This window comes from Chiloscyllium plagiosum, unplaced genomic scaffold (genome assembly GCF_037043375.1).
Source record: "Chiloscyllium plagiosum isolate Xiang-an unplaced genomic scaffold, Cpla_swu_hap1 HiC_scaffold_1, whole genome shotgun sequence".
Lineage (NCBI taxonomy): Eukaryota > Metazoa > Chordata > Chondrichthyes > Orectolobiformes > Hemiscylliidae > Chiloscyllium > Chiloscyllium plagiosum.
The window spans coordinates 76,021,447-76,036,546 of record NW_028270139.1 but is presented as its reverse complement, the minus strand read 5'-3'; the positions used below and the strand labels follow the sequence as shown (position 1 = coordinate 76,036,546).

At 38.5% G+C, this 15,100-nt stretch overlaps 1 protein-coding gene across 3 annotated transcripts in view; it reads right to left on the bottom strand.

Annotated features, from left to right (window-relative positions):
• The window catches only part of pdgfra (platelet-derived growth factor receptor, alpha polypeptide), a 57,322-nt gene that overhangs the window by 6,090 nt on the left and 36,132 nt on the right, over nt 1–15,100 (bottom strand). For all 3 annotated transcript variants that reach the window (XM_087988127.1, XM_043690827.2, XM_043690838.2), the window contains exons 8-19: nt 14,727–14,842; nt 13,479–13,605; nt 13,041–13,237; nt 10,927–11,021; nt 9,308–9,440; nt 8,438–8,542; nt 7,669–7,779; nt 5,682–5,835; nt 3,288–3,454; nt 2,081–2,199; nt 1,091–1,213; nt 632–743 (exon numbers count right to left, since the gene is read on the bottom strand). In XM_087988127.1, coding sequence (XP_087844253.1) covers nt 632–743; nt 1,091–1,213; nt 2,081–2,199; nt 3,288–3,454; nt 5,682–5,835; nt 7,669–7,779; nt 8,438–8,542; nt 9,308–9,440; nt 10,927–11,021; nt 13,041–13,237; nt 13,479–13,605; nt 14,727–14,842 — 1,559 coding nt within the window. The remainder of the gene's footprint in view (nt 1–631; nt 744–1,090; nt 1,214–2,080; nt 2,200–3,287; nt 3,455–5,681; nt 5,836–7,668; nt 7,780–8,437; nt 8,543–9,307; nt 9,441–10,926; nt 11,022–13,040; nt 13,238–13,478; nt 13,606–14,726; nt 14,843–15,100) is intronic.

Here is a 15,100-nt window from a genome sequence, read left to right as displayed (position 1 = left end):
GCACAGGCTACATGGATTCAGATACGGACAGTGATGGGATTTAAATTTTATTAATAAAGATCTGAAACAGAAAGTGAGTCTCAATATTGCTGACTGTGAAACTATCTTTTTTTTGTTCAAATGGATCACTAATGCACTTTACTACTGACACCCACATTCCATAAAGGCCTAAAGTTTTCTAATTGCGGTGACTAATTGAACAACCCATTAGAATGTAGAGTGTTAGCTTCCCTAACAGAAAAATGAGGCATCTATTCAAAGAATGAGTCAGCTGCTGAAAATACTATTAACTGATCTCCACAGACCATGATGACTCCAGTTCCAAATACTAATCTATTCTGCGTTACCTGCTCTCAGTCAGAATAGTGGTACAGGCACGACAATTGCATTCAGCTAGGAGCTAGAAAGACAGCTAACGATTCTTGGGTCTTCGTGACTTTTGTTGAGAGATGAGGATGTTAGGTGAGCAATTGAGCAGAGTCCACTGTGATGTCTCTCTTGATTAATTTAGTGATTCTAACTCTCAGAAACATGGATCATACATCAAACATAATTCCATTGAACAACTGCTCATGTATAATCAATTGTTAGAAAACAGAAAACTTAACATTATCACTCAGTTTGCACCTACCCAAGGAGAATATTTCCCATAAAAGAATGCCATAAGACCAGACATCACTTAGTGAAGTGTACAGGTTGTCAAATATGCTTTCAGGCGCCATCCATTTCACTGGTAAGAATGTCTGAAAATATAAAATTGAAAAAATTAAAATTAACTCTGGAAGTAACAGTATAACCATTTAAAAGTGCTATTATTAACAAGATACTAAACAAGGATTATAAAAGAGGTTGTAAATTATTATTTACTTCCAAGATTAAAACCTCACAATCAAATTGTTAAGTACCCATACTGCAACAGTATAAAATGTATCTTTACTTTTGCACTAACTACAAAAACACAAAGTGGAGAAATTACAACTGATAATCTCAGATACAGTTATGCTTAAATACCACTTTTAATATGTTTTCTACTCAGGTTGTAGAATTCCTTATTGGCTCAGATTTGAGCCGATTTTGAGCTGATACTCACACTGCCTTTAGAAACATAGTTGGAATCATGCATGATGTCTCGTGCCAGACCAAAGTCACAGATCTTGACAACCTTTCCCTGTGCAAGGAGAACATTACGAGCTGCCAGATCACGATGCACACACTGTGACAAAGCAAAGAGCAAAAGTTCCAATTTTACTGCATTATAATTACAAATCAATCTGGTCAAAATAAATTGAGAGCATGCTGTGGTTCTGTTCGCCGAGCTAGAAGTTTTTGTTGCAAACGTTTCGTCCCCTGTCTAGGTGACATCCTCAGTGCTTGGGAGCCTCCTGTGAAGCGCTTCTGTGGTGTTTCCTCCGGCATTTATAGTGGCCTGTCCCTGCCGCTTCCAGTTGTCAGTTTCAGCTGTCTGCTGTAGTGGCTGGTATATTGGGTCCAGGTCTATGTGTTTGTTGATGGAGTTTGTGGATGAGTGCCATGCTTCTAGGAATTCCCTGGCTGTTCTTTGTTTCGCTTGCCCTATAATGGTAGTGTTGTCCCAGTCAAATTCATGTTGCTTGTCGTCTGCGTGTGTGGCTACTAGGGATAGCTGGTCGTGTCGTTTCGTGGCTAGTTGATGTTCGTGGATGCGGATCGTTAGCTGTCTTCCTGTTTGTCCTATGGGCAAGCCAGGGAATTCCTAGAAGCATGGCACTCATCCACAAACTCCATCAACAAACACATAGACCTGGACCCAATATACCAGCCACTACAGCGGACAGCTGAAACTGACAACCGGAAGCGGCAGGGACAGGCCACTATAAATGCCGGAGGAAACACCACAGAAGCACTTCACAGGAGGCTCCCAAGCACTGAGGATGTCATCTAGGCAGGGGACGAAACGTTTGCAACAAAAACTTCCAGCTCGGCGAACAGAACCACAGCAACGAGCATCCGAGCTACAAATCTTCTCACAAACTTTGAAAATTGAGAGCATTTGTGGATCTGTATAAATAAGTCTTTGCATCAAACAAGCATGCATACATACATTTTTAGAAGCCAGAAACTCCATTCCTTGAGCAACTTGAAAGGTGAAGCTGATTAGATCCATGAATGAGAGTCCATCTGAGTTGTCATCTAAGAGAGGGTTCCAAGCTTGAGTTGTCTCTGTGGAGTAAATGTTAATTGTTAGCTGAAGGACATGACCAAAATGGGCTTTACTTATATAATAATGGCCAGTCAACAATCTAAAGCAAGAGATTTGATGAAAAAAAGCCAAAATGGGGAATTGGATGGTGTTATGACTTAAATTTCTGGCCTTTCACTTCTGGGACCTGGCAGTAAGTGAAATGATTTTATCCAATTACTACTGAACATGAACTCATAACATCAAGCAACATTTATTAGAGAAAAACTATCAAGAGAATTGTATGAACATCTTTTTCAGGATGACTTTGCTTGCAAGTCAAGAAATTATATATTTCAAGCCAATTTATTTTGTCATATCTCTTATTTATTAACAAAAATGGAAATAAAATGTGAAACCTTTTCAATGTAGTCTATACCACTTTAAATTATTGGTAAGTGCATTATGTTGCATATTTTAGAGATCCCTTTGTAAAAAGATGCCACACAAACTTAAGCATATTCAAAATTCAGCTGCTTACATTCTTGATTGCACTAAGTTCCATTCACTCATTATCCCTGTGCTCCAAGTTCAGCAAATCCTTGACTTTATAATTCTTAGCCTTTTTGTTCAATTATTCCATGATCTCACCCCTCTGCAAACTCTGCCAGCCCTCAACCCTCAGAAAACTCTGCACTTCTCCATTTTAGCCTCTTGTACATCCAAAGATTTGAAACTTCTCAGTCTCTCAGAACTTCCTCTTTGTTTAAGATGTTCCTTTAAAGCTGCCCTTTGACCAAGCTTTTGGTCATTAACCCTAACATTCCTATGACACAGCGAGGGATATTTTGTGTTGTTAAGGTTTGTTTATAAATTCTGAAGTTGTCAATGTAGTGGTTATAAGGCAATTGCAAAAATGAGGTTTACAAGATTTTGCTGCACCAAAATGTCATCTCACTATGCTTGGAATGAAGTTAATTTCTATAAAATGTTCAATGTTGATTAAAACATCATTTGCATCCATTCAGTTGTGGTCTTCGCACTTCTTCATCAGTCAGATGTTCTCACAGATCGACCATGCTTTGAGTATCACCGAATAGAAACAAATAAGAGAATGGCTGGCTCTTACCTGTCAATGATTTATTTTTCTGTGATGGTGGGTGATCGTACATGTATTGCTGTACATCGGTGTACTTGGAACTGCCTTTCCTTTCCAACATTGGTACATACTGGGTATTTTCAGCTTGTTTCATGTCCATGTAGTCGCCATTGTTTTCAAAGGACAAAATCACATAACTACAGAAACAATAGAACAGGATTAAACATCAAGCAAATTTTCATATTACACAGCTTGTTCTGGAAATCACAGTGCAAAACTTAAGAATTTTGCATTAGCTAGTACAGAATTCTTTCCTCCAAACATTTGGTTAATGATCCTATCTATGTTAGCTGTCATTCTGAACATAAAAGTAAGTTTCATCAGTTGCGCAAAATACAATCAAAATGCTTTGGCTAAAAAGAAAAATGATTATAATATAAAAGATTTCCACCTTAATATGAGTACATTTTGAATTGCTGTCAAAGACTAATCTTACTCTCTAAATGTTATTGTGTCCTTGATTTAATTTTAAAAAGATGTATGTAGCATCACATCAGGTCTTTCACCAATGGTTACATTTGAAATACTTTGAAATAGATCAATGTTACAGCCACTTTATGAACAGCAGGATCCTAGAAGCAACAATGAGAAGAATGATCAGCTTAATGTTGTTTTAGGTGAAGAAAAATTTTTACCATGGTATTAGAAGAATTTGTCACTCTTCTCTGAATAATAAAGTGGTATCAGATGCATCCATTTGAATGATTGGAACAAGCTTTGGTTAACATCTTATTCAACTTGCACATCTGGCAGCACAGCACTTCTTCAAAATCAGAGTCTCATCTACATTATATGCACAAGTCCTCAAAATGTTTCCAAGACCATAACCATAGCCTTTTGATTCAGATGTGGAGATGCTATTAACTGAGTCAAAATACTAATTAAGTGTTTTGAAGATTGTTTCAGTGTTAGAAAAGATGATTATTTTTTTTTATAAATAATGATATTGAATTTAATAACTGTTAAACAAAAAAATGTTTAATCCATTAATCATTTAGTTTTCATGCTTTTTTTTAATAGCTTCAACAAAGCCACTCAACATAAGATAAAAGCTGGCATCAACGATAACAAGATCATTGGCATTAATCTCTTAAACAAGAATGATGTCTGCCAGGCTTTATGATTTATGTGTTCTTGGATGACTTAACTGGACAGTTTTGGGGCAATGGGTCTTTGGGCAGAGAGGACAGGAGTTGTCCTCACAACGGAGCTTCCCAACCCAGAGTTCTCTCTCTTACTCTGTTTCAGTCACTTCTCCAAGCCAGGCTTCATCTGGTCAGTTTCCAACTGTACTGCAGTTTGTTAGATGGCATGATTACTATCAAGTTCTTCCCATGCACCAATCCTCATTTGTCAAATATTCAAGCAGGCCTTCAGAACTTCCATGAAACCTTTTCTCTGTCCCTCATAAGGACAAGTGCCAGCCTTGGATCGTGAAAGATAATCTGCTTTAAAAGCTGATTCTTTGGTTTGTAATCACAAACTCACTCACAACTCAATCACAATTCCACGCTCTTGGTTGAGTTCCGTGCCTAAGCTGAGGTAAATAGTGGAGAGTTGGCAGAATCACACAGCCTTGTTAGATGGACATCCTGATATGAAAGGGCTCTTCCTTCAATCTATTACAAAGCACACTCACTGTCATACAGTCAGGCAAAAGTTACAAAATATTGACAATTTATTCTGGACATCCAAGTCTCTGGAGGGCTGTCCAAACAAATTCATGATTCATGAAGTCAAAGATCTTTCACAGATAAATGCACATCTTTTGCATTGCTCCAGATACTTTTCTTGGATTTGTTAAGAAATAAAAGTCATGTGCTCTTCTAGATGGCAGAAAACCATAATGAAGTATGTCTTATGTATAGGAGGTAGACTTTTGTGAAAACCCTCCCACAGATGACAGTAGGGATAGGTCTCTATAATATCCACACATTGATTTATTGCCCTTCTATAAAAGTCACACAATGCTGATGTTGTGCAAGTCAGAACATAATAACACCTCCTCCCAGACGTTTGTAAAAAGATCTGAGAGTTTGAACAAGAGATTATAACCACTAAGTTTAGAGATTTCAGCAGGAATTTTGGCTGTAACATGGCTTCTGATTCTTCATCTGTTCATTTTACTTTATTTAATATCTTCAAAAACTAATCCAGGATATGACAAAAGCAACTCTACAATGACATGTTTTCACTAGATCTCCCACATTACTCTTTTCATACATGCAAAGTAATAAAGTTATACCATCATTCATTTAAAGTGAGTTCTTTGTGCAGATGATACATTGATTTGGTTAATCTCATTTCAATCTTATTAAACAATTATTGTGACAGACTGTCATCCTGTTTAGCCATTGAACTCACCTTCTTGTGCTTTCATCAGCAGGGTTTATACCAAAAATATCCACTTCCTTTTTTCCCTTTTCAGAGTATCGACTTATAAAGCTGTCTCGGTTCTTATGTAGGTAATTTACCAAATCCCCATGGAAACAATACTCAGTGATAATATAGATAGGACCTATTGTATAGAAAAAAAATAACTTAGTACTGTGCACTTCAGAGAAAAACAAATTTTCCTCAATGTTGTGTTGAGTGTTACAAGAATGGGTTGGTTGTAAAGGAAAATTTGAATCTCAACTTGACATGAGAGTGATATTTGCAGTTCCTATCCCAAAAGATGTATTCAACACATATTGCATTACATAGAACATAGAACATAGAACATAGAAAAATACAGCACAGTACAGGCCCTTTGGCCCTCGATGTTGCGCCGATCCAAGTCCACCTAACCTACACTAGCCCACTATCCTCCATATGCCTATCCAATGGCCGTTTAAATGCCCATAAAGAGGGAGAGTCCACCACTGCTACTGGCAGGGCATTCCATGAACTCACGACTCGCTGAGTAAAGAATCTACCTCTAACATCTGTCCTATACCTACCACCCCTTAATTTAAAGCTATGCCCCCTCGTAATAGCTGACTCCATACGTGGAAAAAGGTTCTCATGGTCAACCCTATCTAAACCCCTAATCATCTTGTACACCTCTATTAAGTCACCCCTAAATCTTCTTTTCTCCAATGAAAACAGCCCCAAGTGCCTCAGCATTTCCTCATACGATCTTCCTACCATACCAGGCAACATCCTGGTAAACCTCCTCTGCACCCGTTCCAGTGCCTCCACATCCTTCCTATAGTATGGCGACAAAAACTGCACACAATACTCCAGATGCGGCCGCACCAGAGTCTTATACAACTGCAACATGACCTCAGGACTCCGGAACTCAATTCCTCTACCAATAAAAGCCAGTACGCCATATGCCTTCTTCACCGCACTATTTACCTGGGTGGCAACTTTCAAAGATTTGTGTACATGGACACCAAGATCCCTCTGCTCATCCACACTACCAAGTATCCACCCATTAGCCCAGTACCCTATCTTCTTGTTACTCTTATCAAAGTGAACCACCTCACACTTACCTACATTGAACTCCATTTGCTACCTTTCTGCCCAGCTCTGCAGCTTATCTATATCCCGCTGTAACCTGACACATCCTTCCTCACTGTCAACAACTCCACCGACTTTCGTATCATCCGCAAACTTGCTCACCCAACCTTCTAGCCCCTCCTCCAGGTCATTTATAAAAATGACAAACAGCAATGGTCCCAAAACAGATCCTTGTGGAACACCGCTAGTAACTGCACTCCAAGATGAACCTTTACCATCAACTACTAACCTCTGTCTTCTTCCAGCCAGCCAATTCCTAATCCAAACCTCCAACTCACCCTCAATGCCATACCTCCGTATTTTTTGCAGTAGCCTACCATGGGGAACCTTATCAAACGCCTTACTAAAATCCATATACACCACATCTACCGCTTTACCCTTGTCCACCTCCTTAGTGACCTTCTCAAAGAATTCAATAAGGTTTGTGAGACATGACCTGCCCTTCACAAAACCATGCTGACTATCCTTGATCACATTATTCCTATCCAAATGTTCATAAATCCTATCCCTTACAATTCTCTCTAAGACTTTGCCCACAACAGAAGTGAGACTCACCGGCCTATAGTTACTAGGGTTATCCCTACTCCCCTTCTTGAACAAGGGAACCACATTTGCTATCCTCCAGTCTTCTGGCACTATTCCTGTAGACAATGAGGACATATAAATCAAGACCAATGACTCTGCAATCTCCTCCCTTGCTTCCCAGAGAATCCTAGGATAAATGCCATCAGGCCCAGGGGACTTATCTATTTTCACCCTTTCCAGAATTTCCAACACCTCTTCCCTATTGGAAAGAAAGGACAAACACCTTGGAAAAGAAATACCTTGAAAAAGCAAAGCCCACCTGCTTTGGTACAAGCTCCTAGCAAGTTGACAATGTTCAAATGTGGGCCTAAATGTGTCATTATCTTCAGTTCTGACATCAGGGCTTGCTTCTCACTGGATCGGGCTGTAGCTGTGAAAACATTTGAAATGCAAGTCAGCTATGAAATGTTAATTGAAAAATTATACTTTTTAATAATATTTCAAAATTTCTAAGATACATTCTATTGAAACAAAATCACAAATTTGACAAAGAAATGTAAATTGTTTCAAAATGCATATTTAGATCACATTTAACGACTTTTAAAATATCATTTCTTCCCTTTTGTCAGTGTCCCTTTACTGACCCTTATACATAGCTGTTCCTAAAGTCTCTATTAATCACGTAACAAGATATATTACATAAAACAGCTCTGCCTGTAACCTTCACTTCCCACACATGAAGAGGTATGTGTTTTCCATTTGCCTATTTCACCATGATGTAGCAGTACTTTCCTATTTTAAGGACACTTAAAGAAGACGGTTTCATAATTGTGAGTTATTTTAACAGTGAATATCTATTTTAAGCATAAATACCCAGTTTAAAGCCTCTGATAACTGACTACAATGTGTAACAATCTTCTACGAAATAGTTACGTTTATAAACTGGCAACTCCCACAAAACAAAATTCATTACACGAATAACAAGAAAGCCATATAAAAACATATTGAAATAATTGATATGATTTCCTCAGAATAACTTGATGTCACATCAATAGGTGCTGTGCAATGCATAAAACAGGGCGACTTACGTTTTAACATTTTTACAGCAACTTTCATAACAGGCTGTGAGCGACTTAAACCATAAGCAGTTCCTTCAACTACCTTTCCGAAGGCCCCAGAGCCAAGTATTCGTCCTTAAAAAAGCACAAGGTATATAATAATTAATGTGACTGGAAGAATTTTATCAGCAGAGTTATAGACGGTAAGGTAAATTATCATAGAGGACAGAACAAATACAAGTCAGAATGGTCAAATTCCATTCCAGATTGTGAACTAAACTTACAAAATTATTCAAAAAATGTGTGTGATGGTATACATTGTATTCTAACTTGCTTAATGAACAGTTATTTTCATCCACCTAGAAAAAATAAATTACATTTGCTTGGAGATAAGTTAAGGTATATTAGAGTATCTGCTGCAGTTTTCTACCATTGTTACTTTAAAGTAATTTGAGGAAGCTTATATGTTACCAGTGGCAGAAGTCCTGCACAAAATCATCTTCCATCAGTTCAAAAATGAGGCAGCAAAATTTTGCACAAAACAACACACAAACAGCAGTGAGGTGATGATCAGATAATCTGTTTCAATCATGTTTAGAATTGGTTAGGAGATGAGGGTTCCCCTGTTCATCAATGAAGAGCACTCTGAGATCAATTCAGTTCACTTCAGTATAACACTCATCAGAAAGACGACTGTCAATAATGTCCATCTAGTATTTTGTGTTGAAATCTCTGAAGTGGACTTGAATCCCTGACTTGCTATCATTGACCCATCACTGAAAGGTCTGAAATGGGGCTTACTTAAAAGGGCTGGATAGTTCAAATGTCTTGATATCTCACTTTTGAGCACCTGCAGTTAGTGGCTAATAAGACACATGCTTAAAACAGATGAAGACTTACCTAGGACAAGTCCATCCCGGGGAAATTCCCATCTGGTATCATAGGGAAGTTGCATGGGATCAACATAAATGTATTCATGCCCATCTGGACTTATTGATTCAATAACTCGCCATCTTATTTCATATCTTGGTTTCTGTGCAAAGCAATAAATAATGGCTTACAATATTGGTACCACAGGATCCTTTTTTTCCTTCTGTCTTAATCAGAAAATATATCCACATTGCAACATTAAGTTATAATTATATTAATATTACCAATATCTCAGAATTGGAACAAATTACCTGTAAACAAAAAAAGCCAGTAAAATATAACTGCACACTTTGAGACTAAATATTATTTAGGATGCAATTCAATTGCTATAGAAACTATTCAAAAGAATCCCAAAACATATATTGCAGGGCAGAATGGCTTCACATGAATATTGAGACCTAACTACTTCTGATCTCTGACACTGATGCTGCCACATTTGTGAAGTCAATGCCTTGAATGATTTTAGAGCATTACTCTTACCCAGGAAGTCTAACTGAGGATGCACATAATAGGGGAAAGGTGGGTTCACTCCTTCTAAAAATATTTTGTTGTTACACCTGCAATCTACATGGTAATGAGACCGCAGTGATTCATTTTCTTTTAAAAAGTGATTTCTCAGGATTTCAGATCATGTTTGTAGATGAGATCCTGAAGTGGATCATGCATCTACTCCTTGTTTGTCTAGTCCGTGTGATCTCATCAGATATTCCTGTACTAATCATGTGCTGGCTCCCATAGAAGACCAGGAGTACAAGAATGCCTATTCGTGAATTGCCACTCCTAATGCCACTCTCTTACATTTGATACCCTTGCTAGGGAGGAGCAAGGACTCCATCCCCAACAGCCAGGCTGGAACTTTTAGTGCAAGTCCAATGCCCTGCAGTTTGAAGTTTGAACTGAATTCCAATACAATTATACCAGGCATATTCCTAGTTCAATAAGGAGTGTTTGCAAGATGCAGGCTGGCCCAAAGTAATCTATTTACTGACCCTAAAAAAATCTTGTTTTTTTGGAAGTTGCTTCCATAGCATTCTTTATTCTTTCATGGGATCTGGATATCACTGGGAAGGTCAATATTTACTGGCCATTCTTAACTTACAAGAGTCGAGTGGCTTCCTTGACTAATTCAAAGGCAGTTAAGAATCAATCACATTAAAATGGAGTCACATGTTGGCCAGCTAAGAGTGATAGACTTCCTATCCCAACAGACATCGGTCAACCAGATGAGGTTTTACAACAATGGTTTTCTGGTTATCATTAGATTAGCATTTTGTTTTTTATATTCAGAATTATTAACTGCATTTAGATTCCACCAACTCCCATAATGGGGTTTGAACCCGTGTCCCAGAACATCAGCCTGGATCTCTGGATTACTAATCCACTGTCATTACACAACAGAACTCCCATTGAAACTGTAATGGTTAACAGGCCTATGCCTCAAGCCATTGTCCTCTGATTGGAGGTCATCTTATTGAATCAATTTATCTTTCACCTTTAAAAGACCAATGGCAACTTTTTGTAAATGGTGCACTTTTCTGCCAGAGAATACACTTCATTGCAACATTAATGGACTTGCAACATTTATTTACCTGTTTCCAAACTACAACAAGCACGATTAGAGAAATGATTACAATAACCAACAACACCAAGACAGCAGCAGCCACTGTCAGCTCCGAATGGAGATCTGTAAATAAATATTAAAGGCTGTTAGTCCAAGAAATATATCTTTTATTCATGTTTTTGTTAAAACACTTTCAGATGTAAATTAAAAAGGCCAGCATTTTAGACATGGGGGAGTTTCCCAGTGTACCACTAGATGAGTCAGCAGTGAATGTGTTAACTGGCAGAGAGGGGAACTTGCACCCACCTCACAGAACTGCCAGCCAATCTGAGTGACTAGGATACAGAGCTCATGGTGGGCACTGAAAACAATGGCTTCAGGTTTCCCTAATTGGAGGACGTTTCTATTCATCCAGGTTGTCAACCAAACAGCCTAGTACCTCACTAACAGTGACAAAGTCAATGTTGTGTTAAATTAGAGTTAGTTCCTACTGATTGACTCCTCATGCAGCTCTTCAAAGTTAGAGGGAGACTCATTGAGAATAACCTACTGGCTGCCACGCAATCCCTACTGCCTTGTTGTATTCACAATTGAAGTGGACTTTATTTTTAGTTTTAGCAAGTACTAAACTGATTTTTGACAAATGCAGCAAATTCATTGGGGATTTCAAAACATAAAAGTGAATTTATCAGTTGCTTATGCTATAGAATGACTGACTACACAGAAATTGATGGTGATGCACAATGCATACAACGGTTCCTACCCTAATTGTGGATTTGGTCAGTGCATCAAGACTGGGGGAGGGGAGGAGGCTGACCAATCACAGCCACCTCCTACCCGCATCCACCTATTGCCATCCCATCCACCTTTCTGCCCAGCCTCCTCCCTCATTTATTTCACAGCCAACTTTCCCTTCCCCAGTTCTAACTGGAACTTAGTGCAAGTTGAATACAAATAGTCAAGTTTGGGTTTGCTAAAGTTTCATAATTTGTCCAATTGACAGAATGCATCTCTGCATTATTTTAAAACACTCAAAAAATCCCTTCAAGTCAATGTTTTGCTAGATTTTTGAAAAGTCCCAAACTACAAGATGCACTGTAGAAATTCATCAAGGCTCCTTAGACAGCACCTTCCAAAACCCATGACCCCTGCCATTGTAGCAAGAAGGACAAGCGCAGCAGATACATGGGAACATCATCATCTGCAAGTTCCCCTCTAAGCCATTTACCATCCTGACCTGGAAATATATCGCTATTGCTTTACTGTCACTCTCTCCCTAAGGGCATTGTGAGTCTTCATACACCAATGGACTGCAGTTCAAGAAAGCAGCTCACCACCATTTTCTCAAGGACAACTAGAGATGGGCAATAGAAGCTGGACCAGCCAGCAAAGCCACATCCCATGAATTTTTAAAAAACCATTAAACCATCATAATAAAAGCCCTGAAGCTAATGCCAACTCATGGTGGCTCAGTGGCTAGCACTGCTGCCTCACAGTGCCAGGGACCCAGGTTCGATACTCTCCTTGGACGACTTGTGTATGTGTAGGTTTTCTCCGGCTGCTCTGGTCTCCTCCCACAAGCCAAAGATGTGCAGGTCAGGTGAATTGGTAACGCTAAATTGCCCATTGTGTTAGGTGTATTAGTCAGGGGTAAATAAAGGGTAGGGGAATAAGTCTGGGTAGGTTACCCTTCAGAGGGTTGGTGTGGACTTGTTGGGCGAAATGGCCTGTTTCCATACTGTACGAAATCTAATCTACTGGTGAATATTTCACCAGTAGACATTTTCTATATGGGGCTGTGAAAGCAGACTGCAAAAGTAGATACATAATTTCGACGTAGACAAAATAAAGCCTTTTTACAAAGTGTGACTTTGTTTCATGTTAAATTATCCCAGCTCTTGCAACTCAACACTTTTGCAGCAGACTCATGACAAGATCCTAGTCTAAAAATGTTTCATGAACTATAGCCTTGGGTTCTTTCCCCCATGCAGTTTGCCTGAGCACACAACTTTACATGGTATTTATATCCTGAAACTACTTCCAAAGAAAAGAAGCATGCTAAAATGAACTTTAATGAAAGGTATTATGACACACATTGGACTATCTACCATTGGTTGGGATGGAATAGAAATCCTTACTTACTGTGAGCCACCACTTTGACTTCACGTGCAACGGCTGCAAGCTCATTCTTTGCAATGCATCTCACCGCGACCGTGTTATCAACTTTCTGAAAGGTCAGCTTGCTCTCTATAGTATTTTTCTTGGTCTGATGGGTCTCAATGCTAATATCACTGGAATTGTTGTGGAGAACATTCCAGAGCAATGAGTCATTCGCACACCTATGGTAAGACATAAAGAATTTTTAGTCAGATTTTCATTCCATTAGTCATTGGAAATTTATAATATCTGAAAACAATTAAAATGCCATTTACTTAGAGGCAATGAGGGAAATACTTTTCTCTACTGGAAAGTTTCTTTTTTTTTAACTGAATGATAATTAAGGGAACTATATTTTTTTTGTTCAAAGAAGCTTTTTTTCCTCACTTAGTATGCTGCATGATTGAATGATTAAGTCCTCACTTTTTTAGGTCTGTACATATCAGCCATTCAACCTCTGGGCTTGGTGTCCCATCTGCCGAACATGAAACTATCTGACCACTCGCAGAACCATGGTGGACATCAACAAGATTGATGATTTTTGCAGGCACTGTAAAAGAAAACATAAAATGACATGAAAAGGTTTGATCTGTGCTTGTCTACCCAAGTACAATCTGATCCACAGCATTTTACTCTGCACTAACATCATTAAGGATATACGTGACACAGGAAACTACCAAGAATTGCTCACAGTTCGTAAGGGTCATCTTTAGAGTATCAGCCATCTCACACAGAGATCAAGAAGGCAAAATGTGAAAGATCCTGGATCATGAATGAAATAAGACTCCAGTCACATTTTGTTCTTTAATTAGCAGAGTTTACTTGAACATGACACACAACCGGTTAAAGTAGCTAAGAAAATCAAAATTTCATATTCTCAATTGTCAGAACAAAGCAGTGAACCCACTCTTGGCAGAAAACTGGTAAGCATGTAATTAAAACTGTGCTGGTCGGTTACCTTCCTGACAGTCACTCTTTTCCTGCCACCCTAATATATAGGATTATATAGACACAGGATTCTCAAATTCATATTTAACAAAGATAGGACCTTGTAGTTGCATTTGACCCAGATCCAAGTGAGGAAGGGGTTCTGGCTTGCACACTGGCTCAAAGCACATCAGCAGTTTTCGAAAAGACAGGGAGAAGGTCCAAAGTTAAAATATAATCCTTCTTACGTGTGACCTGGAGAAGTAGGAATGATCTTTCAAATCCCACACGAAAGTTACTACCTCCACTGTCTCACATCTTCCCATCCTTCTGTAATCCCTTGGAACTCCCTGAGAATCCTTTCCAACAACCTGCCTATGTGATGACAATTTTTCCTTTAATTCTGGCTGTTTTAGGCAGGGCAGCTGATCAGTGGCATGAAGATGAGGCCTCAAAATTAGACCAGCAAAAGCATTTTGCACATGCCCCTGCTTGAAACTCATTGGTAGTTCAAACCAATCTGACCTTTTGTGAAGATTACTTTGTAACTGACACATTTCTTTTTAGAGATTGGTGGACCTGCTAATATGTTTCAAGTGTTTGAGTATTTTAAGATTATCAGCATTACACATCTGAGTGCTTAATCTTCTAAATTTGGAACTATCACATTAATATTTCCTAGCATTAAAACAGGTACTACAAATATTGACTAGTTAAAGTATGTATTGGAGTTTGTTCATGTACCTTTAACTTGTAAGTAAAATGTGTGACTGGTACTATTATCTTCATTTTTAACAACAATGGTGTAAGCCCCACTGTCTTGTTTCTTCGCACGAATCAAGGTCAGGTTACTTTGATACCTGTATAAAATAAGAATCAAGTAGCAAATAAGGAAATAGTAAACTGAGATAGCATTAAATTTCATTTTCTTAGTGGAGGCATGTAGCTTAGAGTGGGTTCAGGATATTGGCACTGCTCCAAAAACAGAAAGCAAGGCAGACTGTTTTCACACAAAGTCCCACTCAAAGTCAAATAAAGATAAATACTCTGATAATCTGGATTTACTTGAGGGATAAATGGCAAGAAGAAGAGATTTCCTGTTTCAAAACAGTACTTTT